The sequence below is a fragment of the Rissa tridactyla genome, chromosome 1 (genome assembly GCF_028500815.1).
Source record: "Rissa tridactyla isolate bRisTri1 chromosome 1, bRisTri1.patW.cur.20221130, whole genome shotgun sequence".
In the NCBI taxonomy this organism is placed as follows: Eukaryota; Metazoa; Chordata; class Aves; order Charadriiformes; family Laridae; genus Rissa; species Rissa tridactyla.
In genome coordinates this window covers 59,548,878-59,576,188 of record NC_071466.1, presented here as the reverse complement: position 1 = coordinate 59,576,188, position 27,311 = coordinate 59,548,878, and the positions used below count along the sequence as shown (strand labels likewise).

General features: G+C 38.2%; 1 protein-coding gene across 4 annotated transcripts in view; it reads left to right on the top strand.

Moving 5' to 3' along the window:
• The first annotated feature begins 7,214 nt into the window (after positions 1-7,214).
• Positions 7,215-27,311, top strand: part of UGGT2 (UDP-glucose glycoprotein glucosyltransferase 2) — a 91,253-nt gene continuing 71,156 nt past the window's right edge. For 3 of the 4 annotated variants that reach the window (XM_054192127.1, XM_054192118.1, XM_054192144.1), the window contains exons 1-7: positions 7,215-7,422; positions 8,859-8,941; positions 16,823-16,953; positions 18,111-18,223; positions 21,773-21,947; positions 23,887-23,983; positions 25,032-25,107. In XM_054192127.1, coding sequence (XP_054048102.1) covers positions 7,268-7,422; positions 8,859-8,941; positions 16,823-16,953; positions 18,111-18,223; positions 21,773-21,947; positions 23,887-23,983; positions 25,032-25,107 — 830 coding nt within the window. In that variant the 5' untranslated portion in view covers positions 7,215-7,267. Of the gene's footprint in view, positions 7,423-8,858; positions 8,942-9,712; positions 9,773-16,822; positions 16,954-18,110; positions 18,224-21,772; positions 21,948-23,886; positions 23,984-25,031; positions 25,108-27,311 lie in introns of all 4 variants that reach the window. The other variant, XM_054192135.1, reaches the window with a different exon arrangement.

The window sequence follows — 27,311 nt, the reverse complement described above, 5'->3', positions numbered from 1 at the left end:
TGGGAGCTCCAAGTCTCATAATGTTCCTTTAGTATATATTTGCCTGGAATATCATATATATGTGCATGGAAACATGTCTTTTCCAGTTTGGATTAAACTTAAGGGACCTTCTTAATGGTTTAATAATAGAAGGTAATAAAAGACTTGAGCAATAAATCCATTTTCATTATATGTGTAATAGCTTGTGGCTGCACTTTTTGATTCTCTTTCATTTATGTGTAACTGTTATTTTTTACATTGATTTTTAAAGCTGTCTTCACAACGGATTGTAATTAGCTTTGTGTATAAATCATAAAAATTGAAAATTTTATATACTGAGATTAAGTGAAAAGGACATAAAATATTAATTTTCATTATTCGAAAGTAATAATTTTGTGTTCTCTCTAAAGATATTCAGCATAAATTATTGGAAGGAATAGCTTTAGATGACTTGTCTGCAAGTATGCTTTTTCAAAGTTGGGAAGTAAGGGGAAACGAGCCCTGACAGGCAAGAAACCAATCTACTAGTTTGCTACTAACATTACCAAAATGATAGACCAATGAGAAGGGACATAGCAAAACCTAAAAAGTAGCATTGGAATTTGTTCGACTGGAAAAAATCCATTGCATTTCACACAATAAAGCAGCATGACTTGTTCTGTTTCACTTTAGCTACACAAAGCTTTAATTAAAATAAATCACACTTAAGAGCCATAGAATAGTTTAGGTTGGAAGAGCGTGCTGGAGGTCACCTTGTTCTATTTGTGCATAAAGCAGGACTGGCTTCAAAGTTCCCTCAGGCTGCCCAGCGTTTTGTCCAGTCAAGAGTCACAGCCGCACGAAAAACAGGGTGTAATCTTAAGTGTCACCACTCTCTGAAATTAGAGTCTGGAAATTAGAACAACATAATGCAGAGGGGAGCATCCTTTTAAGAAGTGCATTATATTTTTCTTTCCTGCATTGGAGGTGCACTAGCAAGACATTCAGTGAGAAGTGAGGGATACCGTTCCCAAAGACACAAGATTTCTCCTGCTGGATGCTTGGCCACATGCAGCCTGCGAGCCAGCTGGTCCCGACACCCAGCTCCTGCTGTGGCCTGAACATCACTCCATGCACAGCTGGGAACAGAGAACTACCCCAGAAGTCACTTCTTTAGGGGCATGTGCCTCCTCACGTGGCAGTGGTTCCTCGCTCCTGCCGAGTCCATAATTCACCCTGAGCCAGGAACTGCTGCGTCAAACAGCCCAGCGTGTGCCTTCACTGCAGGACGCTGGACGGTGCGGTCTATATGTAAAGCTGCACAAAAGAAAATACAATTGCAATTCTGAACCAGTTAAAAAAGAAGAGCTTCTTCAAAGAAAAACTGTACTTGGCTTTAAGTGGGCAGTATGCCATGATTCTGCAGTCCTCGCTTCTATCAAAGGTGACTTGGCTGAGTGCACATTCAGGACTGGCTAATTTTCCAACTTATGTTTTCTTAGGTATCCTGGAAAGGATTCAGAACTCGCCTCGCTGATCTGACTTGAAAAGGAAAAATCACTGATATACTTCGTTGTACAGTTATTTTATCTTTATATTTTCCACCCTGCATGCAGCAATAGCACCTTTTGATTCATACATGCTAGGCCTACAATTCAAATCTCTGTTCTGGGAAATACTGTATTTTCTCAGTGAACACACCTGTACCTTCACACTAAAGTCTTTTTGGGTGCTGCTGTTGTACTATGTGGCCAGAATTGTCTTGAGGCACTTCAGTGCACATTATCAGCTTATGAATTAATGTAAAAATACTCAACTTAGTACTTTTTATTTTTAAATATCCTACCTACTGAAGTTATAATCTCCTAAATGTTTGCATGTGAGAAGCCACGTCTAAAACACAAGTATGTGGCTATTATTTGAATCATTAACAATGGTGACTTAATAGCCTTACTGGACATTTTACATTAATTTTTTTTATGACCTGTGTATCACCTGTGTTCCTTTCACTGAGTACATAGACAGATTCACAAGTTGCAATTAGGGAAAGAAGGAAAAATGTTCTTTTTTTTCAACACCTAAGAAGCTCACAGGGTTCTGTGAATAAGAGAATAATTACGAGAGCATGCCAGTTAACAACCAGGGTTGTTAGTTGGCATCAGAAGTGACAACTCATGTTGCATGATGAGCTTGATCCCATAAGCTAAGATTTAGCATAGTCAGACTTAGGAAAACCTGCTATGTTAAAGATAAGCCCTACATTTATCCGTTGGTAGAGCGAGTTGCTCAGATTTGGCACAGTAGGAGCCAGTACAGTCCAGAAATCGACAGAACCACACTGTCCTGTTGGCACAGCAGAGCAGTGGCGTTTCTTGTGAGCCGATGTATCCAAATGGGGCTGCAGTCCACATCACGGCCACATTTTACTGTCCCCCACTACGCAGCACAGATGTGCCCACAGTGTTGATCTGGCCCGGGAAGTCTATTCTTTACATTTCAGAGGTGGGTCATTTTAAATAAGAAGCTGTAACTTCCGTCTTTATTTTACAAAGCAAAATGTTGCTTCAGTTTCTTTTCTATGAAAAGTTGGAAAGAGAAGCACACTGGAAGAGACCCATTTACTGTCACTGCAGCTGCACGCGTAGGCATAGCAAAGCAGCATAAATTCCGATTGCCAAAAAGTTGCCACTGAGCAGCTTTTGTGAGCTGCTGAAATCAGGCTTATGTTACTTCTGCATCTGTTTTTCTTTCACTTGGTTGTCCCTGTAAATCAAAATGAAGAGCTAACAGACTATAAAATATATTTTGCATTGTTTATTACATAATACCACTATATTGAGATATGCTAATCAAGTAACCCAGGCCGGTCTTTCTTTTCAACGGAATGGACGAAGAGCATCCTTAATGTCTTCGGGGAAACACCTCAAATGCCTGACATAGGAGTGACATTGACAGGTTCTGCAGAGATCGGCCTCCAATCTCGCAGCGAGATAAAAGGATGCCAGCAGTTACTGCGCAGGAGGCTGTCAATTAATAACCAGATATCGGGTACATCTTTTGACTAGTGTTTGACATTTACATTACCTCCAAGTTAGGGAGAAAGGGAGCCTTTCAGCTCAAAAATTGGCTTCAATCCATTAAAAAATAAAGTTTTATTTTCAACTAACTGAATATGCTGATGAAGCTCAACTTATTTGCACTTACTGCTACTGTTTCTATTAAATAGACATAGCTCACTGTGACTTATACTATAAAACATTTGCATCTTACTGAGAAGTCTTCATTAATCACTTCCTCTCTTCACACTGAAACAGCTATGATAATCAATTCTTATTTGCACAGCTGTGATATGAATAATTTTTAAATTTTGCTGTAATTGTTTTTCTGTTGTGATGAAAAACGGTTTCAGAGAACTATGGGGCTTTCTCAGATATATATGGAATATACGTACAAAAATGGCCAAGTGCTATTTGGAATACTTAATTACATAAAATTCTGCTGTAGAAATTAAGTCTGCTCTCCATCTTCTAGCTTTGCACACCGCTTAAAAACCTAAAATCTGCCTTTGTCCAAATATAAAGAAACAGATTTTTGAAAAGTGTGTATTGGCTCCTTGTGGCTAGAGTGTAGCTAAGGTGCCAAAGCAAAGGGAAGATGGATAAACATGCAAAAGCTTTTATACGGAAATATAATGTATTTCTTTCCAAGGGGCTATCGGAACTGCATCTTAAGCAATGGTTGCCCAGAGAGGTTGTGCCATCCCTAGATTTTTTCAAGCCTTGACTGGACCTCAGAGCTGACCCTGCTCTGAGCGGGAGGCTGGACCACAGACCTCCTGAGGTCCCTTCCAACTTCGTTTAGCCTATCCATCATCCTAAATTTTAAGCACCTAATAAAACAGTAATCCTAAATGTGAGAGAGAGATATGTCTTGGCAGGGAGATTCTTTTTGCCTCATGGAGATCTCTGAATTTAAGCAGAACGATAAAAACCGCACAAAATATTTTCTGCAGTTCACCAGAGATTAATTATCTGACCTGTGATTCAGAGCTACTGCTTTACCTTGCCACTAAATTCAAAGCTAGTCGTATTTCCATAACCAGTCGCAACAAACTTTTATTTATCTTTTTACATGGCAAATCATAAATTGTTACAGCTCAAGATGAAACAAGTACAAGCTATTAAGAATTCACATTTAAGCAACAATAGCAGCCTCTTCAATACCAATATCAACCAAAATGTAATATAGCAACTTTATATAGAAAAGTAATTGAGAGATTAGGGTAAGAGAGATGCATCCATCATCCCAAATACATAGTATCGCATGGAGTTATGAAAAATGCATGGTAAATGTATACACATGGGGAGCACGCTTAGTAAATGTCAGGTTTGGCTGAAGAAACAGCGAAAAGCAACTCACTAGTTACTCCTTTAACCATAAAAGGATTGTTGGGTTTGTTTGGGCTTTTTTTTGATAGATGCTCATATAAAATAGCTATATTCTGTGCAGAACAAGTGTAAAGAGAGTTCTAGTAAGTCTATCAAATGCATTTTGAACTTTGCTAGGGAGTGATGGAAGTGTCTTTCACCAGTTCATCGTAAGTGTTTTTACTTTCCATGGATGCAAGAGTTTGTCCACATACATAGGTTATTAGCACAGAAAAACACGGGAACAAAACTTACTTATCCATACACACAACACCCCGTTGGCAGCAGCAGCTTCTGAATGGTCAATATAAAAGAAAAAAGCTGCTCAAACAGTGTATCACAGTATATCCATACGAAAGATACTGAATTTATAGTATTTCTAATGGTCTTAGAACCATGAACCAATAGAAATACTCCTGTACTTTTTTCTATGGAGGTATATGAACACTACCAGTCTTATGTAAGGTTACTTAAATCAACTGATTTACATTAAAGTTGGCATCACTGATGTTTCCCAGTGATACCTGAAAATTATCTGAGGTCATGTAATAGCACAAAATTGTTGGAATAAGTCCAAAAAAGATCAAACACAAGGGCCCCAGACTGAATTTGCATATGAACAACCCTCAGGGATGTCTTTATCATACTTTCAGATGATAAGGACCCAGCGGTGTGTAAGTACAGGCGTTTTGTTTGGGCAGAGTTTCTGTACCATAGTTTGAGAACACCTGGCAAACAGATTCCTTTTGTTTGTACGTATGGTGTTATTCTGACTGGTCCTGAGCACTAACATGGAGACTATACAATCCATACCCTGCTCCCTAGACTACAGCCCTAACTGACTCCTGCTACCCACACAGCAGCTTTAAGGAGTCAGGAAGTGACCATTAGCAAAATAAATTATGGTGCATGCAGCAGTGAGATGTTCCAGGTTTCAGCTTCAAGTTCCACGTTTCATGGGTTATGTTTTCTTTGGGAAAGGCGGTACCCTCTATTTTTAATACAGCTGGAGGATTCTTCCTCCAATAAACAACTATTCGGAGCTACTCCGCATTCACATCCCACAATACTGCTTCAGAAGCACCTGCACCTGCTTTTCTAGCTTTGCTATACAGCTGGGGGAAAACTAAGGGAGAAAATGCAGCAGTTTTGCAGAGGAAGTGGAATTAACTAGTGCAATTACAAAAACAGATTAAAAAAGAAATTGGAGACCACAAGCCTGAAAAATCTTAAGTTTGAATATAAAGGTAGGGTTCAAACAATTGTTTTTCCAGCAAAGCTCATGTCTATTCAGGAAAACGTTATGTTGGTAGGAAACAGAACACATCTCAAAATAGAAATTGGCATGGAATACTTTCACTTTAAGGGGGGAAAAAAATTAAGTAATTCCCTCTTCCTTTACCAAGTATATGTGAATGTATATTCCATATGAAGCCTTTCACACTTAGTAAGCTCCTAGCTACTATTTTCAGCTGAACAACCATTCAGGACCAAGCACAAGCAGAGGCACTGGGAAGTTTGGGGATCACCAGGGAATGCAGCTGCCACCACGGCTCCTGGATGACACAGCCCTGTCTCTCCTCAGCCGTGAGCCGCCGCTGCCACTGTCACCAACAGCAGTGTCCACCACTCACAAATAACGCCAGAGCCCCGCAGGGGAAATGTTGAGGGGTATTAGTTGTTTAGTGTAATAATTTCAATCAAATTTGAGTAAGAAATCAACAGTATTAAGTTCTTGTAAGCTGCACAAAAATTAATGAACACAGAGAAAAACCCATCTCTATCATAGCACCTCCAAAAAAAAAAAAAGGTAAGTTTTAATTAGAATAAATTACTTAGGGTTACAATATGGTGTGATTTGTGCTGTTTGCCTCGCTTTACTTAGCATGAGTAGCTAGATTTGCTAAAGCCTTTAGGCCGTGATAGAGTTATTTTCTTGGTAATTTTCCTAGCAGCTGGTACAGTGCTGTGTTTAGCCTTCTAGTATGGGAAATATGTTGATATCACACTGATGTTTTGTTAGTGTTTCTCCCAAGTCTGGGATTCTTCAGTTCTCCACGTTCTGCCGGCAGACACAGGTGCACGAGGAGCGTAGACCAGAAGATAAGGAGGCTCCAACCCTCGGCTGAAACTGCAAATCAACAAGGTGAGAGCCCGCGGGCCTGGACACAGAGAAAGAATTGAGTAAAATGTTACAGGACCCCAGACCAAAGATCACCACTGGACTGAAAGATGGATGAGGGGTGGCTGTGCGGATCACAGAGTAATGGCCCAGGGATTTCTTTGCTTGGGGTCCCCCCCTTTGGAGGCACCTAGCCTGGGCTGTCCTTGCCACTGTACCTCCTAATTAAATTAATTATTTTATAAAAAAAACAACGCCCGAAAGGGGAGGAAGCGCCCCTGAAAGTGTGTGTGCGCGACACCACGATTGCTGTGTGAACGCCCGGCCAGCGGCTTCTCCTTTAACAGGAAAGCTAGAGACACCCTACGCAAAACTCCCACTTATAAAACATCCCGAGAATTCACAAAAAGGTAACGGAACAGCACCCCAGGCGGGCACAGGCGCTCCCCGCCCCGCCTGAGGGCGGCGGGGGAGGAGGGGAGGTGCTGCCGCCACCGCCGCTCCCGCGCTTGCGCGGGGGCGCGAGCCGCCCGGCCGCCCCGCCCCCAGCGCCGCGTGTCACGGCACCAGCCCCGCTGGCCCCGCTATTTATTTGGCGTCAGCCGCTGATTGGTCTCTAGGCTGGCCAATAGCCCCCTAGCGAGGGTACGGTGCAGCCAGTGGGAGCGAGGCAGAGGCCGTCGTGGGCGGGGCCGTGCACGCCGAGGCTGAGGGAGCGGCGGGAGCTCCGAGCGCCCCTCACCGTCCCGTCCTCCTCCTCATGGCGGGCTGGCGGCCCCTGCTGTTGCCGGCCCTCTTCCTCGCCCTCCTGCGTGTCCAGCACTGCCTCTGCGGCAGGGCTCCGGCCTCCTCGCAGGCCGTGACGGCCCGGCTGGCGGCGAAGTGGCCGGCGACGCCGCTGCTGCTGGAGGCGAGGTGCGTGCAGCCGCCGCCGCCTCCTCCTCCTCCTCCTCCCCCTGCCGCCCTTCCTTGGCCGCCGCGGCGGGCCGTTAGGCTGGGGAAGGGGAGCGGCGGCGCAGCCTCCCCTTGCGGTCTTCCGGGGGGGGGGCGGGGGCGCCTGGCTGAGGGGGCAGGAGGAGGGCGGGGGGGCCCTTCCTTCTCTCGGCGGAGAAGGGAGGGAGGCTGTCAGAAAGGGATGGCTGCGATTCTCTCTTTCTCTGTCAGAGGGCGCGTTCAAGTGCTCCGTTGGTATAGGGCTTAACTGTTTTCTCCCTTCGTAAAATGCTCTGGTTAGTGCTGACAGGCTTTCCCAGATTTTCAGTGTGCTCTCAAGTTGCTTTGTATTTAACCTCGGATATTTTGCAGGCTAGTTCGAGGAGGTGCAGTGGGCTAATCTATCTACACAATTCCGACCTTCTGCTGACTAGTAGTATCTCTTCATCTCACCCCAATTAGTTTACTTTTGCTCGTGAATGAAATAATTATGTATAAAGGGATTAGCGAATATGTGATGCTGTAGTAATAAAACATATCTTTTTTTTCTCGAATGGTATTTTTAATTCGTAATCATAATTTCAAAATTGGAAGTGAAAATGTTTTCCAGTATTACATGTTTGCGGCTCTCCTGCCAGTTTGGTTTAAAAATCTTTTTTTTTGTTGTTTTGTTTATAAAGTTGTTTGCTGCTGTTTGGAGAACTCCCATGAAAGGGAGGATTGCAAGCTTCTGTAATCAAAGGAGTGGCAAACTTCCAAAGTAAAGATTAGAAAACAGTACACTCATGCTAGCAAGTAGATATCTTGTGCAGATGTAAGGGGGGTTGGGATGGTGTGAGCAATTGATGTTCTCTTAAAAAAAAAACCCACAAAACTAAAAAGTGTTACCAGTAAGTGGAAGAATGGTATTTGGAATAAAGCAAACCTTACCTTTTATGCTTTGTAAGGATTAACACATCTTTGAAAGTGTTCCAGAGATTGGGGACCTCCTCTGCATAGCACAGTAGACATTATCATTTAATTAAAAAATATAACCTGACAGAGTGTATGTTCTTATTTGTACATTTAGCCACTAATAAATAAAGTTTGTGTGTTTAGTTGATTTTATTTATAACTGTATATTGGAATACCTGTTGAAAAATAAAGTGAAAAATTGTGTTTATTTCTGTATTGGAGAATAGTCTGCTTGCTTTACAGCTCTCATTGTTGAGTTCAGATGGGTAGTATTTTGTTCAAAACTTTAATGCAAGTACATCACTGTTCAGTGTTTATGCTGCAGAGAACTTAGATGGTCATTGAATATACTTAATACTTGGTTGTTGCTGGGTATTTGTTATTTTAAGCAATTGAAGATTTTTACTGTGGTACATCTTTGGACAAAATCAACCTATGGACGATTCATTTTTATTTTTAAACAGTGAATTTATTGCAGAAGATGGTAATGAGAAGTTTTGGCAATTCTTGGAAACCGTACGAGAATTAACAGTTTATAAGCAAGGAGGTAAGTTAAAGAGCATGCTAGTTCTAATATATTATCTTGCACTTTTAAAAATCAAGCTAACACATTAGCTAGTTCCTGTCAGGTAAAGCCTAACTCTTCCACTATTGCTTACGAGGTAGATTTCTTTCAGAAAGTTGTAGCATGTTTTTCCCTGGGAGCTCTACCTGTAGGAGCATTGTAAAAGCAAGGAAGATGAGACGGACTGAACTGCTGTTACCATATGGAACAGAAATGTAAAGATTACAAGATACCTACCTTCTTAGGTGGCTCTGCAAGAGCTTATAGGATGTTCAGGCTTCATGTTTTATGTAAGATGTATGTTCGTAGGGGAGAAAAACCCACACATAACTAAAATGAGAATGCTAGCTAAAGGAAAAAATGTAAAGAATGACCAAAAAAGGTTTAATACTGTTAGATGGCATACAGACTGTTTTCTAGCAGCAATACTGGTGTTTTGGAATAAATGTTTATCACTGTGAAAATAGGATTAAAAAAACTGGCATGATTAGACATAAGACTATTAAGTTGTTAGAAGTTTGGAGAGAGGAACAAAGCATAAAATCTAGGAAATGAATCGTAAAAATGAGCCACCTGAGAAGATACCTTGGAGAGAGATTTACTAGAAATGACCATGGTAATGAAAAACTTGGAAACCTACTGGGTTTTACAACAGGTTGTCAATATTAGACCTACTTGGTAGGTCAATAGATGAACAAGGTGAAAAAAGCTTCAAAACAAGGTAAGGCTGTTTCATTTTGCTTTTTATTTCAGAATAGTACAGCTCTTTAGGCATGAGTGTGAGGACCTAACTACTACTCGAAGAGACTTCAGGTAAATTGAATGTTACATCAGTTGTCAAAAGCTAACAAACACTAGAAAGATTATGCAGGAAATGGCAGTGAGATGACAAAAATGAATCCTTGTTATGTGAAAAATGCTATGTATTGGAGGGAGAACTTAAGAAACGGCATGCTTCAACAATTGTGACTGACTGAATACAAGTCAAAAAGAGATTGCGGTGTCCTTGTGGATAGGTCAGTGAGAATGTTGTTTTGAGTGTTCAGCAATGTCCAAGGTAGCTGATAGACTTAAAAAAATTATTAGGAAAGAAACAGGGACCTGCATGGTAAACAGCATTTTGCTGCTTATGATTCCGTGATGTGCTTTTGTGTTGAGCAACACATGATGTTCTACTTCACTGTTTCTCTGTATTTCTCCCTTTCTTCAGAAAGGATATAGTATAAGCAGAAGATGTACAAACAACTGTGATTATAGTTGTGGGATATCAACTGGAGAGCTGAAAAGAAACCTAGAAAATTACTGTGAGCTGATAAAAACTGGGGATGGTCTGAGGTCAGAAGTATGAACAAAGCCAGAGAGAACTGCTGAGAACGGAGGCCCGGGTGGTAAATGCTGCTTGGAGCCATTCTGTGTAAGGGTATGAGGATGTGGAAAATTGAAGTAGGTGCAGAATTTGACCTGTAGCATTTGTTGAGCCAAGTACTGTTGACTAATGCTGTTTAAGATCTTTGTCAACGCACAGGACAGTGGCATGGGTTATACCATCCACAAGGTTGTGAATGACACAAAACTGGGAGGAGAAGTTGAGAAGCTGGAGGGTAGGGCTGCCATTAGAGAGGCCTTGGCAGGCTGGAGAGATAATCCAACAGAAACATTGGGAGGTTTCAGCAAAGGCGCTTTGCAGACTCCTGCGTGTGGGCTGGAATAATCTCAGCAACAGTGCAACCTGGGCACTGCCTGACTAGAAGGCATTTTTTGAGAAAGAGACCTGGAGATTCTTGTCAACAGCGAGTTAAATTCATATGTGTGAGAAGGCTGGCTACATGCTAGGCTGCATCAGCAAGAGTGTAGCCAGCAAGTAAAGAAAAGTGATTATTTCACTGTATGTAGCACTTGTAAGACTGCCTCTGGAGTGCTTCGCCCAGGTTGGGGCTCCCCATTAAAAGAAAGACTGGATCAAGTCTAGGAGAGGATCACCACAGTGGCTGGAGAACTGGAGCAGATTTCCGAGGAAAGGCTGACAGAACTGGGTTTCATTCAACCTGAGGAAGAAAAGAGAGGAGTAAGGAGAGACCTCATACCTTCCTAATAAGAAGTTGAAGATATAGAGGATGGAACCAGATCCTTCCTGAAGTTACACAGTAATATGAAAAAAAGCAATGGGCACAAGTTGAAACATGAAAATTTTGGTTAGATACTAAGGAAAATGTTTCTGCTGTGGGGTTGGGTAAACACTGGAACAGGCTGCCCCAGGAGGTTGTGGAATCTGCATTCTTAGAGATACTCAAAACCACTGCGTGAGCCCCTGAGCAGCCTAATACAGCATTGAAATTAGATCTCCTCTAAGTAAAAGTTTGGATAAGGTGACCTCCAGAAGTCACTTTTGACTTGAATTAGTCTTTTTTTGTTTGTTTGTTTTGTTTTTTCTATGAGTAGTCTAGATGCAGCTGATATTGCCTTGAAGAGTGATGTATTAGATGATGTGTCAGGGGGTTTTATTAGCCATCTCTGGTCTGTGTGCTCGGACCAACTTTCCAAGAAATTTGAAGCTTTAGTGACACAGGTGTCTGTTGAACTTTGCTGTTAGCTGCATACTTTACCTATTTTACCTGGATAAGCTCTGTGATTCAGAATAAATAAATTACCAGTAGGATGATCTGCATGGTCTGTCTTGCAGTATTATGGTAGTGGGGAACCTTGAGAATGTACTAAAATATTACTTTAAGAATACTAAGCAATTGATGTGTATATGTTGATTTATCATAATGGCCAACGAACTCCTGTGTTTACAATGCAGGAAAAAAAGTTCTGGCACCGAGTGGTTTTCCTAAAAGTCTATTCATAGTTGGGGTAGTATTATACAAGCAAAACAATGCTCTTTATGAACAGGATGAGAAGGAAAGATTCAGTTTTAGAGGAGAAGAAAGTGGTTATTTAATGACAAAATCACATCGATACTGAGTCTTCCAACTTAAGAGCGCCTTACAGAAGTCAACATACTAAGTATGAAATAGAAATAATATGAGCATCATACGTATCCAGCAATAGTTAAGCCATTTTCAGTAGGGAAGTCTGCATTAGATGTCTACAATAAAATGGTCAGCTGAGTGAAGAATACTGATACTGAAATAGTGGTGTGGCACAGTATGCCTCTGAGGAGAAGGTGGTTCTCTGGATGGGGTGGAATGGGTTCCGTCTTAGCTGGTGCATGTCAAGACGTGTTGACGTAGAGGGATGTTCATGATGCGTTAAGGCTGAAGTAACAATAACTACTGGAGCAAATTAAAGGATCTGGCTTAAAAAGGATTGTTTGTGATGACTGGCTTTTTAGTTCTGCTCTGGATGAAATCAAGAGTAGATAGGATGGACAACTGGGAAATAAAGGCGTTGTTGTTTCTAAATGGCAATGCTTTCATAGAAGGTAAAGAATTACTAGATTTGAAGCTGAAAAACTGGGTTTATAGGAGAATTGGATGATAGATTTGTATCCCAACCTACAGTTGAGTATTTCAGAAGTACTGAAACTAAAACTTAAAAAAATCAAATATGGTGGCTCTTTTTGTTCTTTAAAATTATCCCTTGGATGATTTCCAAACCATTGCTTATCAGTTCTCAAAACTTGTTATTTTAAATTTAGAATAATCAAATCAACATCTGTTGTTAATTTGCTCATTTAAAATATTCATCCTTAGCAAATTAGGTCTAGTAATGGTCTCTTTAGCTATGATATAGGTAGCAATTTAACGGATTTGGTAGGAACAATATACGTGGAATTCGGTAAAGCATTTAGTCTGGTGGTGTATTTGGTTGTTTTAACACTTTCTTTAATATGAACTCAAATCAGCTTGGGCATCGTTGAGATTATACACTGTGAAAAACATGAAAAAGTTAATGATGGGATTTACTATATTAAATTACAGTGAGTTCTTCAGGTAGTATGGGCAAGATTGTGTGTGCTTACTCAATATGCAACATACTTGCCACCAGGCTTATGGAAGATTTGTAAATGCAGGTGATGCTATTTTGGGCTGCATGCATGTTATAAAGAAATCAAAGCTGCAAAAAATTTGTACTAAAACCAGCACAGTTACAAAACACTGAAGATTGCATTTTAAATTTACTGCTGCTTTTATATCTCAAAAGGTTAATTTAGGAACACAGTGAAGGTAAGTAGCCAGTTCCCTGCCGACTAATTATAACTTGAGTGTTTACTGTCTTCCCAAGTGGTTCAGTTAATATAATGAATTCTCAGCAATCTCTTAAATACATATTAAAAAAAGACAACCAAAAAAAAAGCCACAAACCCCACACAAACATACTAATAGAGAAGCTATTTTCTCTGAAAAAATGTAACAGAGCATTACATAGAAATAACAATCATGAAAATTATTTGTTGTAATCTAGAAGGCTATACATTATTCACAACTAAATTACATAATTTTTTTTATATACTGTATCAACATTAAAGATTCAAGAGGAATCAGTTTCACAAGCATGGCACTTCTATAATAATCATGCAATAAAATAAAGTATTCCCTCTCTACTGGCATCTTGCTTGAATGTCCTAGGGATTTGACTGGCTGGTGATTGCTTCAACTGCTGTTACCTGAGATCTTTAGTTCCCTAGCTGATCTATAGATACAGATATACACATCTATGCAGTTGGAAAAATCCCCACGCTCCCATCCCTCAAAATAATGATGCCAGAACCCTGTGCTCTTTTGACTAATTATGTCCCTTATGTTTACTCTCCCTACTGACTGTGTCTCAGCACTTTGAATTCTCCTGCGGGCCACCAGTGTATACTCAGATTAATTTTGTGCTGTGTGTGCATGAGATCTGAGGAGCTGCAATACAGACCTTTCCTTTTGTGACTGTCCTGGTCATCTTCCTTTAATTATTTTTTATCTACCTGTGATGCCAGATACTGCTGTAGATTGTGGATAGTAGACGACAGTGTTTAAATGTGTCTGCTTAGCTAGCTGTTCCATTCTTGTTGTAGTCAATCTAATCAATTTGGCCACAGGAATTAAGGGAGCTATTCAGCTGACAAATTTAGGCATCTTTAGAGTGAGCTGAATAGCTTTTCAGGTTTTGTTGGCTGCTAGGCTGTATCTCTCTTGGCTAGAATGGGATTTTACAGGTATGTAGCTCATAAACATGCGTTCAGATGTCTGAAATCTGGAGCTGTATCCTATTAATGTTGTCTCATTTATTTATTTATTTTTAAATCAACTCTGTTAATGAATTTAGTGGTAATATGCTATCATGCCACATTTTATGACCAGAAACATCTGTTTCTCCATGGTTCCCTGTAACATCCTAAGAAATTTAATATGACTTAATATGACTTTTACTTTTTGGCGTGGAGTGCAGTGTTAAAATGTGCCTGGAGGGAAAGTAGTTATAAAGTTTCAAGGAGCAAGTACTATGTGAAAATAATTTTCAAAACTGAAACCATAGTTCTGTGTGTAATAGACTTTTTAAAATGCTTTTGCATTAGGTGTATTGTATAGCGTTTGATGTAGATTAATTTATCTTGCTTAAGTACAGTTGTAGTCTGATTGAAGCCACCAATGGTGATGTAAGTTGAAGTGGTAGGAATGTATGCATAATTTGATAAATGTGACCGTGTCAATATGTAACACAACTATTTTTGAAAGCACGTGACAAATTATCTTTCTTTTTTTTTTTACTTACTAAAATCATCATTGTCTTAATAATCTTCCAGAGCAAAAATGTCAGATGTTTTATATAAAGCACTGAAAGCACAGCTGGAATTTGTAAGCCAAAGAATTTAAAGACTTGCGGTAAAAATGTTTTATTGAGGTGGTATCTTTAGAATTGTATATTTAATAACTTCATTTTTTTCAATAGGAAGTTATTTGGGGCCGAGTGGAGAGGCAGAGATTTCATATCTAATTTTTATTTTTGCTTCATGTTATTGGGAAGATGTTTCAATCTGGAAGTATTTGCCACTTCCAAAACTTTTACATTCGCTGCTTGGAATGTGTGAAGCCAAAATTATCTCATTTGAGTTCTGCCAGGGCTATGTGTAGGTTTAGAAAACGTAGAAGAGATGGGGTTTTCGTCCATTGAATTTAACGTTAGACAGTAATGATCATATACAATTTATGGGAAGGCAGCTTTCTGGAAATGTAGATCATACCCTTTTGTAATCGTAGATTATTTTTTTTTCTAGTGAATCACAGCAAACTCGGCCTTTCTAAATAATGAGTTTTAAGAAGGAGGAAAGGCAGAAAAGAGATCCTTGAGGCTTTAAGAACAAAAGAAGGTTAAGGGTTGTAAAGAGGAAAGTGAGAAGATAGGAAGTGCTTAGTTATGAAAATAGCATACAGAAGTGCTGGGAGCAGTTAATGGGCATTTCCAAAACTATGGCCTGTAGGGCTATTGTATGTGGTATAATGTTTCGCTGGAACCTAGGCCATGGTGAGGGAATGGCATTTGCATTGCTGCATTCATGATTTGATAAGAGTAATTCTCAGATCTGCTGCAGCTGAGGCAGGTGAAACCTGGCCGGTTAAATCATATGAGGTGATTTTCACACCGTGTAAAAAATTTGGTGCCTCTTGGACCCCTAAAGGAATTTCCTTCTGGGATGATCATTCCACTTTCACAGCAAGAGCACCTTTAAAATAAGGCGTTGACCCAAGAACACAGATAAATTCAAGCGGGACAGCTAGAATGGTTCCTCTGTGCAATTCACTTTGCTGCAAGTTTTTGCTTTTATAGGAGAATGTTTGAATTACACATGAAAAAGATCTTGAGTCACTGCAGTTTCCACATAGTATCTTATCAGTGTAAGTAAAATACATGCTGACTACATAGATATAGGGTTTTTTGGGCCATAAGTTGGTAATTCTGGACCGCTTCACGCGTGTTTCAGCGGTTCCTCCTGTGGAAGAACAGCCCCTGGAACAGGGATAGTATGGTCACAGCTTTGGTTCTCTGACTCTAATTCGTTTGTATTCAAAAATATTATATAGTACGATGTACACAGCCTGATTTAAAATTTTGGTGAGCATTATTCCCTAAACAGGTACAGGTCTTTTTCACAACTTGACAAAACAATATTAGAACCTCATTCTAATTAGGCTTTTTTGCCTCACAGTCCAAGGAGAGCATGACTATATTCACTTGAATGTGCCTCTAGAAGAATAAATGAAGGTTAATTATTTCCAACCAATGTTTTTTATTATCACTTCTGTCATTCCCAGGCACCATCCACCTTCCTTCCTACTTGGAGTCCTAATTTTGGCCTTGAGAAGGCAAGATATGAAGGGAGGGGGGAAGCCACTTTCTGTACTGCATCCATTCTCATACTCCTGTTTATCATCTGTCTTTAAGAAATAGGACATGAGAGAGTGGCACAAAGAATGTCACCTTTTGAAGACTTTTATTTAAGTTGCATGGTTGGAGTGTTCCCAGACTAAATGTGAGGAAATAATATGTAAAATGCTAGTTGAAAGTAAGTAACCTCCAAAATTTGCGTTAAAAGGCTAGCATAAGCATGACAAATAGAAATAAATGAGGAAGTTCTATTTAAGTCTTTCTGTTTGGGTCTGCAGAGAGGCATTATTGTCTTGAGCCAATTTTTATATTGCTGAAAATGACTTAATGTTAACCAGTGCTATTGCACTCATCTTTGTTGTATTTACGTTGCATTAGGCCTTTAGAATTGGTAGGAAAGGAAACAATTATCAGTGGACAACATTTAAGACTTGAATTGCCAAGCAGCACTAATGTAATGTTTGCCTGTTATATAGCACAGGTAGACATGCCACATCATTTATGGCTAATTACTAAAAGTGTCATTTTTTTTTTTTTCTTCTTCAACAGATTCAGAGCATTCCTATTACAATTTAATCTTGAAGAAAGCAGGACAATTTTTATCCAATTTGCAAATCAATCTGTTGAAGTTTGCACTTTCCATACGGGCATATTCTCCAACTGTTCAGATGTTTCAGCAGGTGACTGTATTATCTGATATATTTGGTACATGATTTTATGTGGTATATTTGCTGCAGAGTGAAGAATGTTCATTATTATAGTTCAGTAAAATATATGCCAATGTTATTTGGAATCAAGCATGATCAATTTATGAAGGTGATGCTTTATAAGCTGGTTATATTGACAGGAACAAATATTCATGTTTAATGGTATGGATAGCATTTTCAGGGTGGAATTTTTGGAATTGTTTGTTTTTAAAACTCAGGTTGTGGGTGGTATTTTTGCATTGCTTTAAATAATCCTATGGGAATTTCAGACATTCCCTAAGTAGGAAATTTCCTGTAACTTCCAAGTCATTTATATTTGTTATTTAGTGCACTTCTCTCTCCCCCTCTCTCCCCCCCTCTCATTATATTAGTATTTGAAAAGATGAAAGATAGAATAGTCAAATACCTGCTTTGTTAATGAAAAAGTGGGAGGGCATAAATTCACTGTGCCTCTAGCCTAAAGCTGCTCCTCCTCCTTTTAGCAATGCCACCTTCAAGATAAAGTGAGAAATCCGTGTTTCTGAAAGGTAATAAGCTGTAATAAAGTTAAGGGGTTTTTTTGCAAGTGTTCTCTGGAGGAATATCATCATCTCAGACTAGTATATTTTCATTTTTATCTTTCAGCTTGTGAATCCAGAGTCATTGATAGGCAGTCATATAATTCCCACTTACATAGGAATAGCTGAATATAGTTAAAAAAAAAAAAAGTGGGGGGATGGGAAGGAGAGAGAACCAAAAATTGATGTTAATTGTTTGGGATTTATCGGTTAGCAGTCAAATCTTTGTATATTAACATGATTGCTGATAGCAACTAAAATTAAAAATGTCTGAGAGTACAGGCTGTGATTTCAGCTTGTGGAGGAGATTTCTCCGCCCTGTCTTACAGAACATAAATGGACTTGGATTTTATGGAGCATGACTGCATTTGATAGACTATGTGTCACAAAGGTTATAAGGTATTAATCTTCTAATATTTTCCATTACTTTTTTCACATGCACCCAATTTTGAATGGGCTTAATTAGAAACACAACTCAGTGGCAGCTGTTGAGTTATTTTAATCAAAGGGATGTGAGTTTAAGTTGAAGTGCAATCAAAGCATTCTGGTTGAGTATAATTGTTGAAATATTAGATTGCAGCTGATGAACCTCCACCAGAAGGCTGCAGTGCATTTGTGGTTATCCATGAGAAGCACACCTGTAAGACTAATGAAATAAAAAAGCTGCTGAAGAAAGCTACTAAGAGGTAAATGTAATGATCTGTTTTAAGAGGAAAAATAGATTACTAAAGAGGAAAAGGTATTATTGCATATATACTTGTAGTATTTTGAAATTTTGTGTTCTATTTACTTGATAATGCCAAGCCCATAAATCCCTGTTTACTGGATATTGAAAGACATAACCATTTAAAATATAAGTTATTTTAAGAATGACTTTTGGTTTTGAAATATTTTAAACACTTTCTGCTATAAGAATTCATCAATTATGAATCAAACTAGGGATTTAAAAAAAAAAAGAGCTCTGCTACTCTAAACACGTGGATAATTTTGTATTCCCTTTTTTTTTCTTTGGTGTGGAATAGTCAGGTTTAAGTTACAGTGCACTTTCTATACAAGCTTACCCTTTAATGCGTCTCAGACAGTACTTCTGCTGTCAGACCTTTCTGTGTAGTCAGTGCTGCTGCATTTGAGGTTTTCTGGGTGGTAAGGGGTTGGCACAGGGGTGGAAGAGGAGTCTACCTCAGCTGGCATAACCTTTCCTCACCTTGTGCTAGACTTCGCACCTATCAAGCCTTTCTGCAGACTTTGTCCTGTAGAAAGTAGCATCAGTCCAGAATGAATTTGGGATGTAAAGTAATATAGAACCTATCAAAATAACAAATAATAAGAAAATAATGAAAGCAAAATGTTTAATCTCCATAAAAAAAGAATTAATCCGTATTTTTTCAAGATCTGTATGTAGCATTTTTTTGTTTGTTTTTCCTGCAACGGTCAAGGTCACCATAATACATGTCAGTGTCTGTACCCTCAACTGCTTCATGGAGATATGTAGAGCTGAAAGATGATTCAGTAGGCCATATTTCTTGGATTTTGGTTTCTATCAAATAGAAATCAGAAAAAAAAAAACCCAAAACTGAAAACCTATAAATTTGTCTCTTTGGGGATGGTTGCTTCTGAAAACAATTTTGCGTTCTACATGTACAGTATTTTCAAATGCCATGTCCCATTTTAACTATTACATTCTGCCTAACAAATGTCTCTTACTTTCTTACATAGATTATTTGTACTATATTTTGGCTTTTAAAATGATGTTGAATTCTTCTGGTCATACATTTAGGCATCATGAGACCTTAATATTTTATCACAATGTCTGAATATGCTCTTCTTTTAAAGCAGTTAACTGCATTCAGTATGTTCTCCATTCTGGAGATACTATCCCCAAATTGACAAGATTCTGGAAATTCACAATACTACACAATAGAATCCTGAAGTATTTGGAATTGAAAGAGCTAGACTTCTATGAATCATTAACTTTAAGAACTCAAAACTTAAGCTCTTTCTATTGAATTGTTCTTGTGTTTTGGATGGTTTTGTGTGCACCAGTCACATCACAACCTTCAGAGCTGCAGAGACAAATCTTGATAAATTTCCTCTCCTTCTGTTCACCCCAAAAGTAGTTGAGTCACTCAAATATTTAGAGTTCCTGGAGCTAGACTTTGAGAAATCCATGTTCGCCTTCTTGTAATTGTTTCCACTATTGTTTCCAGTTTTACTATCGAGGGCTCTGGACCTTTCAAAGCAAGATCTTCTGTGGTTAAATGGCTGGGATTGCTTATCTTGCTAATTGTCCAAAATACAACACTAAGATTTCTGGGGCTGTTGCTGCCAAGAGGAGAAGCATTGATGGGAGTCATATTTTGCTCAAAACAATAATGCCTTAGAAGGTCTGTCAGTATGCATGTCTGCTGTCTTCTGTGTACCACATTCCTTCTGCACCATGTCTTGGCAACTATCAAGGCAAGCCTATAGTTGCTTATACTACCCTAGTAACTGGGTAGCGAGTGCAGAACTCCACATCCATGGGGGTTTTCTATCTTTTGGGTTTTTCTCTCTGCCCAGCTGCTGTCCTTTGCTTTCAGGCAGCCTTCTCATGAGAATCTCTTATGGCAGGAAATAAATTAGCTTTCAGCTCTAAGAGCAAGAGAACCAATTACTTCTCACAACTATTCAGTGTCGAAGAGAAACAGAGAATGGGGACTTATCTTGGATTTACAAGGGCTGAACACTTTAATTCTCCAATCCAAGGTCATTATGGTTAGCCCTATGCAGTGTTATTCCACTGCAGCACTTAATTTTTTTTTTTTTTTGTAGTGGAGCTGGGTCATTATAGTATAAAATGCTTCCCTTGTCAGCGTTCAAGAAAGTCATGACAGCCCTTGGTACCCACCTTTTGAGAACAGGAGTCATCCTTCTGCGATACGTAGGTGACTAGTTTAGAAAAGAGAAGCTCCCTTGATTTAGGTTTCAACTCTGTAAATGACTGTGGCAGTTCAGGTCTCTCTGTATATGAAAAGGAAATTGCACAAGTCACATCCCATATATATGCTTTAATCTTGGGCAAATATGGATCTGTTCTTGAACAGAGCTTACTCATTTCAGGAGTTGTTTCAGACTCCCTGATGACACCTACTTCATCTGCCCTGTCCTGTGATGAGGGGAAAGCTTGCCTGATATTTCTGTGACACATGGCTGCATGCACCCAAGTTAATTCTCAAACCAGGCACTTTTTCTCTGCTTTACAAATGTGGTCTTTGATTGTGTACCTACCAAGTTATGTAGGACGTTGATGTTAAGGCCCTGAGTAACCTGATACAAACTGGCCCCACTTTGAGTGAGGGTTTAGAGCAGGTGATCTCCAAAGGTCCTTTGCAGTGTAAATTATTCTGTGATTTTTATATTGAAGATATTCCTAAACTTTGTATCACAGGAACTGTGGTGCGTGCAGTTCTGCTCGCACCTTTCCAATATGACTTTTCAATGAACATCTACTACACGCATTTCTGTAGTGTGTTTTGGATTACAGTTTCTCACTTGCCTTGGAGAGGTTTGGAGGGAGTTTACTGGTCTTTCAAGTGTAACTATGCAAAGGCAACTTTGAAAAAGAAGTGTACTCATTAATAATTAGCATGTTGAGTATATTACTCAACCATATCCCCTGTTACTTTTCCATCTTTTCAAGGATTCATTCAAAAGATGTTTGTAGTCATCTAAGATACCATCACAGGTATAGCAAACGTAACTAGGAGGGTAGGTAGGAAATCAAAATTTGTAAAATTACCTAAATCAACAGAGCTTAATGGTGTAAGAGAAGCATAACCCCAGTGTGTGTTGGCAGCTTTCACAAACTTCAGTGACTATCCATCTGCTACTCTGTTACTCACTGTCTGATCTGTACATCTCTAGTAGATGTAATGCATCATTTAATTTAAGAGGTTCGAGCTGTAACTGCTTGTTGCACAAAATCTCGAAGCGCCATGCTTTTCATTGGCTCTGTTGTGATTGGGTAAAATAAATTACAGTTGATGCTGATTTTTCAGTTTCTTGGGCTTTAACTTGAAAATTTATGTTCTAAGTTGTTTTGTGAGAAATCATGATTATTTTGTGATGATTTTAACATGGCTTTTATACTTTTAGTGTGTAAGCCCTTAATAGTTTTTCAATTATGAAGTAGAAAAACTGCCACTGCTTTTATTTTCTGAATATATAATATCACAACTATTTGTTTTTAAAAACAGACCCAGGCCGTATCTTTTTAAGGGAGATCATAAATTCCCAACTCTCAAAGAGGATGGCCCAGTGGTTGTTCTTTATGCAGAAATGGGTACAAAAGACTTTGTTAAATTCCACAAGATTTTATCTGAGAAGGCGGAAAAGGAGGAAATTGTTTATGTTCTCCGGCATTATGTTCAGGTATGCAATTCAAATTAACATTGATTCAGTAAACTGTTAGTATTCTGTCTTTATTTTGCTTGCTTTCTGACAAAGCACACTTTCTACACTTATTTTTGCATTTGCCTAAATCATGTGCAATATATATTCTAATTTTAAAACCTTCTAGATTAAGTGATTCACCTAATACAAACTTTGAAGCTGGGAAAGCATGATAATATTATCTAATCCTGCATGCAAGCACTGTTTGCATCACTGATTGATCTTGAAGTACTTAATTTTTGGTTATGTGTCTGCTTTTTGTACATTGTATGGAGACCTTGGGTGAATCTTGGTGCAGGAGACTGAATATATTAATAACAAGAATTAGAAAAATGGGAAGTAGAATAGAAAATCAAGTCAAAATAATTAATTATACTTTATATATTCTGAGTATAATCGCATACATTCATTGTATGATAACAGCATGGGCTATCACAGTCAACATCATCATTGACCAATTTTTCGACACATTCCATAGTGTCAGTGTTTTAAACATAATGTTTCTGAATGCTTTTCATAACTTACGCTTCTCCCTGAAACAAAACAAGACAAATACCAGTACATGGTACTATATTGCCCCCACTTTTGGTTATTGGAAGGTTTTTGTAATTTATATTCAAGGTACAGCTCTTAATGAGATCCATAGTTTGTGGATGACTGAGTTGTTTGCTCACAGTAATGAAACAGAGAATTTGAGGAAACCAATCTTAAATTCTAAGTTGTGTGGGATATAGTTTTTACTGAACTTTCTGTTCTTTTGTGCACTTTTTTTTTTTCAATTAAATACCTACAGTCTCCTTGCTCTGACTGGCTTATGCACCATGGTCCCCCCAAATGCCTGTTGTCTTCCTCCCTGCACTTTTTCTCTCTTCAGACTGCTCTTCCTTCTTCCTCCTTCCTCACAACCTCCTCTTTTATTCTTTGGTTTCCACTGAGAGGGATTCTCCCTCCTTTTTTCCATTAAATACCAGAAGAGGGAGCATTGAGAGCAGAAGAGGTATGGTCTTTCTGCTGTCGGTTTGGTTTTTGGGGTTTTTTTGTTTGTGGTGGTTTTTTTTTTTTTTTGCCAGTATCACCAAGACTGCTTAGAGAGTGCACTGCTCTCTGCATTGAGATTTGCTTAGAGGACAAGCAGAGAAAACCCTCAGTCCTGCTGGCTTTTCAGTTGTGGGCTGGAGTATTCTCAATGCAGAATGATTCTTAAAAATTGTAAGCCAAAGCCAAAAAGCTTTCAAGTTCTGTGTGTATGCAAATTGCATTTTGGAAAGGGGATTTTCAAACGTTTTTGGGGAAATTAGGGAGTGTTTTTCAGAAATACATGTGCTCTTGAGTAATTACACTGTTGAATGTCAAACTTCCACTCCAAAGTTAGAAATGCGTGTTGTTTGTTTTTAATAAGTGGTGACGTGTTTTTAGCAGTGATATTTTATTATGTTTTCTTAATCCTTCTTGCATAAAGTTATTAACTCTTTCATTAAAACTTTTTTTTAAGGAATCAGCCTGATGTAGAAATAGATAGTTTCCTCCCAAGATGCTGAAATCTGCTAAAATTACAATTAAATGAAAAACAGTTTAAAATGTGACCAGTAACTGTATAGGGGGCTATCAACTCTGCCTGTTCTAGTCCTTCCTCTAATATTACTTACAGTGACTACAATTTTGACAGCCTTTCTGTGGTCTGCAGGAGATAAAGGAAGTCCTTACTTTCTTTTACACACCTTCTCAATGGACTATTGATATGCCTTACATGACTCTTGCATTTTATTTGATGTAGTATTTTGAATCATAAACTGAAAGATGAGTTTAAGTTATGACTGTCATAAAATTTTAAAGTTACAGTATTAAATATTTTAATCTCCTATAAATACAGTTTTTTAAGTTACATTTTTTGTTCTGTTAAAATAATATCATCAAACAGAAACCAAGTTCCAGAAAACTGTATTTGTCTGGATATGGTGTAGAACTTGCAATAAAGAGCACAGAATATAAAGCCGTAGATGACACACAGGTTAAAGGTATGTTGGTTTTTTATTCATTATGTCGTATTTGGTGATACTATTAAAATATGTTACAATCTTCAGTTATAAAGTCAGTAAAGTTTTGAAGGTTATACTTAATTTCTTTTCACAGAAGGAAGTCTCAGCATTGGGAAGTAATATATCAAAATATATGCAAATATTTTTAAACAGCTGTGCTTAAAATATAGTTCATTACCTAACCTGTAATTATTATTTGGAGCTTTATTTCAAAATGTAACCCATTCTTCCTCCTTTCAATAAGTATAAGAACGTTAACCTTTGTTCAGTTATTTTATGTTTGTTGGCATCTTTAATATGCTAACTACCACAGTAGCTACACATTACTGTTTCAGGGCTGGGTTCCTAAATTTTTGTAGAAAATACTTTCACAGCCTTTGGTAGGAAAGATGTGCTCTACCATAGTATTTGGTACTGGTGTATGTTACTACATGTTGAAATGAAACACACATCACAGAAAGTAGTAGCTATAGCATTCTGACAGTGAGAAATTACTTTGTGTGGAGATTTACAAGATTTAAAGAAACTAACTCTCTTCTGGTGAGAATAAGGTTTAATAGGCTGTGAGCCACTTCAAAACTAGAATAATATTTTTTTAAGGGGAAGAAACTCATCTTTGACTTACATCAAATGATAGCTGGAGATTCAGGCGCTTTAAAGTCGTCATGTTTTTCAGGCATAAATCTGGTAGTAGCTGGCTCGTAAGAGTTATACCTTACCACTTAATCAAACTGAGAAATGGCTATTTTGGGAAGCAAACTATTTAAACATATCAATTTAATTTATGTAAAAAATGTAACCGTTGGATGAATGATATTTAAAAACTAATTTGAATGTTGCTAATTTCTGTAAAGCTATTTATTCTGATGCCAAAATATGAATGCATAAATATAAATTTAATTGACATTATGTCTGGGAACAACAACTTTCTGTTTGTATGTTTCTTTTAACAGTCTTATAATTCGTAAGACCATAATACATCGGTAACTTTCTTTCTTTATATTTTCTACATGTGCTGTGTGTTCAGGAGCAAATGATACAAAAGAAGTGGAAGAGGAGGAGGAGGAAAGTGATGTCCAAGGATTTCTCTTTGGCAAATTAAAGTGAGTTGACATAAGTTATAATTAAAGTTCTACATTAGTTTCTGAAATGTGAACCAAACCCAATTCTTTTATAGAAGTAGTGAGATTTATGTTGAAAATTTGTCACTGGTGAAAACTCTCATTAATTTTTTTTGGTGTATATGTCTTGTGAGTGTAAAGGTGCAACAGTTGTTTATTCATTTCAATTTATTGATTTTAGTTTCCTAATTCTTTCAGAATGTATATAGTAAACTGTTTTTAAAGTAAAAAAAAAAAAATAATCCTTCTGAGCAACAGTCAAAAAAAAAAAACCTTAGATACAAATGTGAAAACATGGAGTTCTACAGTAAATGGTTACTATTACTTCTGTTTTCAGATAATTAGAATCAAAATGTTGGTTTTCAAAGTGCAAGCAGTAGCACAACAAATCCAAGGCTGTGGGTTACAGTAACATAAGGTGTTTTCAAGCTAGTTAGGCATTGATTTCTTAGGGTTAAGCAGTGATATTTCTTGGAAGATATGCTTATTATAAATGTCTTCTGATTTTGGAGTTCGTGAATTTGTGTTCCATTCTGGCAGGAACTTTTTTATCTCCAAGTTACAATCTGTTAGTCCAAGTGATTGATGGAGTTGGATCCTTACCTTATTGAGGGCTATGGGCTGCTTCTGGTTCTCTGTTGATGGATTCATTTCATGATTGTTGTCAGCAGAAGTGCTTCCATTTTCCTGTGACAGATCCATGGAGTGAATCATAAATCTTGGCTTTTTCTTCAAGAAGAAACTCAAGAGTGTGGGTCTTCTCTAATGTCATTCTTTCTTATTTTTTAAAGTAAAAAGTAAACTTATTTGTAGATACTCTCACCAAGCTGTAAGTCTCCTTGGGGTTTAGAGCTGCTAATGCTTTCTAAATTCATGAGAGCCCATGCCCTTTCTGCCTTTTTTAAGGTAAACACATTGAGATAGAAGTGCACCCAGATCTTCAGGCATCCTTATGTGATTGTCCTATCTGTAGAGATCTTCCACAGCAGGTAGCATCAAATGCCTATGTCATATTTTTATCTGAGCTTTTTTGTTCTTCAGTTGCGCCAGATCAGTTATACTTAGGTTCTTGGTGTTGCACTATGGCTAATTTGTGAAGCTGTCAGATAGTTACCCCGACTTCTTGACAGTGTATCTAGACTCTTAAATTCTTTTTCTTCCCCTCTTCATACTGAAGATGAAAGAGATGTTTCAGCCATCTTTATATTGTCCTTCAGTTGTAGTAGCCATGTCAAAGGTTATACTTTTCTCCACTGTGAAATAGGTACAGATGTAAGCAGAAGATAAAAAAATCTTAGAAATATAACTCTTTGGTTCTTCAAATTAACGTAATTTAATCCCATATCATAATACATATCCAGAGAAGGGCAGCTTTTCTCACTTTACTTTGTGTGTTGAATTTTGTGCCCGCGCTGACCCTAATGTAATTGAACAAGAGAAATGAGGGACCGAGCATCAATACTAGATCTTGGTTAGAGCTTGTGGCTGGGTCTTATTTGTCAATTGTCTTTCACTCACAGAAGAATAGAGGGTCTGAATAGGAAAAAAATGTCATGAAGATAAATTTGCAAAGAAGGCAGTAAAAGCAGTAATTAAAGACATCAAAACTAGTTAAGTTTGTTCTGTCATAGAGGGATTTCTAGGAGTATGAGCCATGTTTGTCAGTTCTAGGCCTATATTACAAGTAAGATAAAAAGGAATTTTCTGTCTTTGCTTCCCTTTTTAGATGAGTATGCTTTCATTGAGGAACCTGGATTATTTTTTAATCCCAGAACAACAGTCTTCATCAGTGATTTTTTTTTTTTTTCTGTAAAGAGCAACAGCTAATATAATCCAACAGCTAATAAAATGAGGGGGGAGAGATTCCTTGTGAAACTCCTTAATATCTAAAATAAAATATGAAATATTACAGAATCTAAATCATTAAGACTTTTAGCTACTCTTTTGCTTCTTGTTCTATACTTGCTGTAGAAGAGTCTTTAAAAATCTAGTGGTGATTGTTTGATGTTGGAAGGTATCTTGTTGCAGGCTGAAGTCTTTGCCCTCCAAATGTCTTTGCCCAATTCTGTTTTCAAAAAAGATAGCCAAGCTTTTGGGCACCACGCTCTTCTTCAGGTCTGACTAGTGATTTGCGTGCTCAGTACCTTGATTTTTGTCAGTGATGTTAATTTATAAAAGATATTCTC